We start from the raw sequence: 4,291 nt of genomic DNA on the forward strand, positions 1-4,291 counted from the left end.
AAACTAGGTGCCCCATGTTGGTGGAAGTACATTTCCTAGTAATGGACATGCTGACAATATCCACAGAAGATGTAGCAAGAACTATACGCATTCTTTGGAAATTGTCAGAGCGATGGAACGATTAGCTCGAAACGTGCGTTCGGCAGTGGCGGACGGAATCCCAGTCACCAGAGACATCTAGTGGGAAGCATTCAATTGATTTCCTTAGTTGTGCAAGAGCGCTACCGCCTCGGCTTGGTTGCCTACCATCAAAAACGCGCATTCCATTGAACCCATCTGGCTACCTTGTAAGGGATCTATGATACAAAATAACACACTTAAGAATGGTCTGGTCACATGCGGTTTACATCTTATTATGTGGGTCTGGCATTGGCACGTTATGCTATAGTTTGACCTTCCACATTGAGGATGTGGGTCCATCAGCAAAGGCTTTTCATATTACTACGTGATAGCATTGTTTTATTTTTTTACATCCGCTATCAAAACTACCGTCGCCTTCGCACAAGCTCTGCAGCGAGATAAAACAATGGAGTACATAGGACGTGAACCTTGTATTCCCAGTTACTGGAAGCATGACGAATGGTGCAATCACGACGGGTAATGGCCGAAGCATATCACACATGGACACATGTCATCAACTGGAACAACGGACGCTGCAGCATGGAAGACAGGACAAGACATGTAACGAATGCAGCTGTCTGCCGTTCAATGTTTAGATGGAAAAACTGTTTATTCAGCCTTCTCCTCGACTTCAGCAGCCTTGGCCTCCACGTTGTAGATCAGAGGAGTGCCGAAGCTGTACGGGTGGAGACCATAGGTCAGGGGAAGGGGAGAGGCAGCGTAGGTGATGGGGGCCGCCTTGACCTCGACCTTCTTCACCTCCGGGACGGCGTAGCGAACGACGGGGGCGGTGTAGTGGACAGCGGGGGCGGCGTAAGAGACCACGCTGGGCACGTACGTCTCGTGCTCCTTCTCGGTGACCTCGAGAAGGGTGGTGTCGGCCGGGGTGTCGGCCTCCACCTTATCCAGAGTGGTTGTTTTGAAGGTGGCCTTGGCCAGGGCGGGCAGAAGCACGGCGCTACGACGGCGACGCTCGGCGGCGACGACGGCCGGCTCCTCCTCGGCAGCCTCCTCGACAGCGGCAGTCTCCTCCTTAGCCTCCACGTTGTAGATGAGAGGGGCACCGTAGCCGTACGGGTGCAGGCCATAGGTCAAGGGAAGAGGAGAGGCAGCGTACGTGATGGGAGAGGCCACGTGCTTAACCTCAACCTTCTTGACCACGGGGGTGGTGTATGTGATGGCAGGAGCAGCGTAGGCGAAGGCGTTAGCAGCGTAGGTGATGGGGACTGCCTTGACCTCAACCTTCTTCACCTCGGGGACAGCGTAGGAAACCACCGGGGCGGTGTAATGGACGGCGGGGGCGGCGTAAGGGACCACGCTGGGCACGTACGTCTCGTGCTCCTTCTCAGTCACCTTGAGCAGGCTGGTGTCGGCCGGGGTGTCGGCCTCCACCTTATCCAGGGTGGCCGTCTTGAAGGTGGCCTTGGCCAGGGCGGGCAGAAGCACGGCGCTGCGACGGCGACGCTCGGCGGCGACGACGGCCGGCTCCTCCTCGGCAGCCTCCTCGACAGCGGCAGTCTCCTCCTTAGCCTCCACGTTGTAGATGAGAGGGGCACCGTAGCCGTACGGGTGCAGGCCATAGGCCAGGGGAAGAGGAGAGGCAGCGTATGTGATGGGAGAGGCCACATGCTTGACCTCAACCTTCTTCACCTCGGGGACAGCGTAGGAGACCACGGGGGTGGTGTAGTGGACGGCGGGGGCGGCGTAAGAGACCACGCTGGGCACGTACGTCTCGTGCTCCTTCTCGGTGACCTTCAGCAGGGTGGTGTCGGCCGGGGTGTCGGCCTCCACCTTATCCAGAGTTGCGGTCTTGAAGGTGGCCTTGGCCAGGGCGGGCAGAAGCACAGCGCTGCGACGGCGACGCTCGGCAGGGGCGACGGCCGCCTCCTCCTCGGCAGCCTCCGGGGCGTCGGTGTCGGGCGCAGCGGCGGCAGCGGCCGCCGCCTCGGCGTACTTCTTGCGGAACTCGGCCTTGGCGGCGGCCACCTCGGCCGTGTCCTGCACCGGCTCGGGAGCCACGCCGTCGAACACGGGCGCCTCCAGGTTGAACACGGGCGCCTGCAGGTTTGCCTCCGGGGCCACAGGAAGGTTGGTCGCTTTCACCTGGAAGCCGTTGACATCGTCGGCCGTGTAGGAGACGGTCTGCACCTTGCCGTTGGCGTCTATGTAGCTGTAGCTGCCAACGGTGGCGCCATCGAACCTCCTGAACTCGTTCTTGGCAGACGGTCCTCCGGCGTAGCCATAGTTGAACTGGCCCAGCTCATCCTGAGCGTGGTACTGCGAGCTGACGGCAGCGGCTGGCGCCGCGCTGTACGCCGTCGGGGCGTAATGGTTGTACGCGCCGGCGGCGTAGTAGCTCACCGGGCTGTACCCGGAGTACGGGTACCCAACCGGCGAGTACTGGGCAGCGCCCAGCGCCAGGACAGCGGACAGTGCGACCTGGGGGAACGAGGGCAGTTGGATTTAACAGTGGACGCCTGCTGATTTTCGAGTAACACTTGATCGCATTGCACCGAAACGAGCAGCGCCTTAAGTGTGTCTACGGAGGCCACAGAATCCTACTGTTTTGCTATATACCTAGTGTTAAAGCGATACTGGAAAGCAAAACGAACTAAAAAAAAACTAACGGATCATAGTAAAGCAATGCCAGAGAGTGAGGGTGAAGTGGGAAGTATCAACGCAATGTCATCTCATTCAAACGCACATTTCTTAGTAGGCGAGACATAATTACGTTTTAGTTTCAATGCGTCACATCATCTTTTTACCATTACCTTCACAACACCATAGATCACATCAGTATGCTAAGCCACATGATCTTATACAAAGACAAAAGGCTACCGGGGACGAGTGTCCTATCAGCTGTTACACCGTCAGTGTGTAGCGGCTTAACTCACCAGAACCTTCATGTTTCCCACCGCACGAGGCCTGACTGTGCTCGCTGAATATGCCGCACGTGTTATATAGGCGGTCCAGGGCGGAGCCGTGCCCGGCGGCGGACCGACCGTGCACCGCTCGTCTCGTCTGCGGCCATGGGCGTGTCCTTCATCCACGCCCATCAGTTCAGAACGGGACGGTTCACTGTGACGTCAGCAACCCGCAGACGTGGATGCAGATCATAACGTCGATGTCACGATTGTGGTTTCCTTCACCTTACGACATGCCGAAAATACTCTACGTTGCTAGACAGATACCACTACATCACACTAACGGGATGTAAGAACCTACCAGACTAGAATGCCTATATTTGCTTGAGGTCTTAAAGGAAATATTCCTCATTTGAAGATAACGAAGAAAGTTTGAGCTATGATAAAATAAGCTCAAGTGTAACTATGGGTTTGCTTTTAAGCATAAAATGCTGCTCCAAACAACACAAATTCGCTAACTCGTAAATGTGTTCCTGAACATGCATCGTTTGTTACTTCATAAAGTGGCTTTATGACGTCCGAAGAGACTGGCCATGTTTTCACTCTAACACTGACCTTGGCCGAGCTTACGTATTGGCTTACACAAAAAGTGGCAAGTGTTCAAAATTTGTACCGAACACACCAACTGATGTCCGTTGGTGCCATAAATTGCGCTGACGTACACCGTAGTTGATTACTTCGATGATCATATTTGTGTAGACATTGAGCAATACATGGCCACTGAGATACAATACATGGCCATGGCCAATACATTACATGGCCACTGAGATGGCAATACTTGCGCAAGGTTTCCATGGAGCTATGTATGTCTAGGTACAACAGCTGTCTCATGCTCCCCGACACTTCTGTTACAAGGTGACACACAGTAACCTGCTTTCTTCGTATTCCAAATGCATGAATACATGCATCATCAAATCAGATGCAGTTAACTTATGAGTGAAACGCAGCTAAGTCACCCTGGGTTTGGGCTATCGAAAGAGGGTGATAACATGCAACAGTGAAATCGCTTAAACCTGGAGGCTCAAAACAATGTCAATGCGCTTCTATTTTAATGACTTCTAGTTTTTATGCCAATTTTTCACTCGACGTATCAAATTCATTTACGCAGCACTATACCACCCTCTTCTCACATTTCCAACTGGATGCACAACTTCACACTTCATCTATTGAAGAGAAAAAATAATTGAAATATCCAGGTGCGCTCATTGACAAATCTTTTAAATTTACGCTTCACATTACTTTTGTTG

General features: G+C 53.6%; 1 protein-coding gene across 1 annotated transcript; it reads right to left on the reverse strand.

Annotated features, from left to right (window-relative positions):
- Nucleotides 1-729: 729 nt before the first annotated feature.
- Nucleotides 730-3,037, reverse strand: LOC119095268 (uncharacterized). Its single transcript, XM_037218128.1, has 5 exons — nt 3,015-3,037; nt 2,039-2,559; nt 1,597-1,837; nt 1,105-1,542; nt 730-981 (listed from the first exon to the last, which is right to left on the reverse strand). Exons 1-5 carry the CDS (start codon nt 3,024-3,026, stop codon nt 730-732), a joined length of 1,464 nt encoding a protein of 487 aa, XP_037074023.1. The 5' UTR covers nt 3,027-3,037.
- Nucleotides 3,038-4,291: the final 1,254 nt, after the last annotated feature.

The sequence above is a fragment of the Pollicipes pollicipes genome, unplaced genomic scaffold (assembly GCF_011947565.3).
Source record: "Pollicipes pollicipes isolate AB1234 unplaced genomic scaffold, Ppol_2.1 Scaffold_4219;HRSCAF=4965_pilon_pilon_pilon, whole genome shotgun sequence".
Lineage (NCBI taxonomy): Eukaryota > Metazoa > Arthropoda > Thecostraca > Pollicipedomorpha > Pollicipedidae > Pollicipes > Pollicipes pollicipes.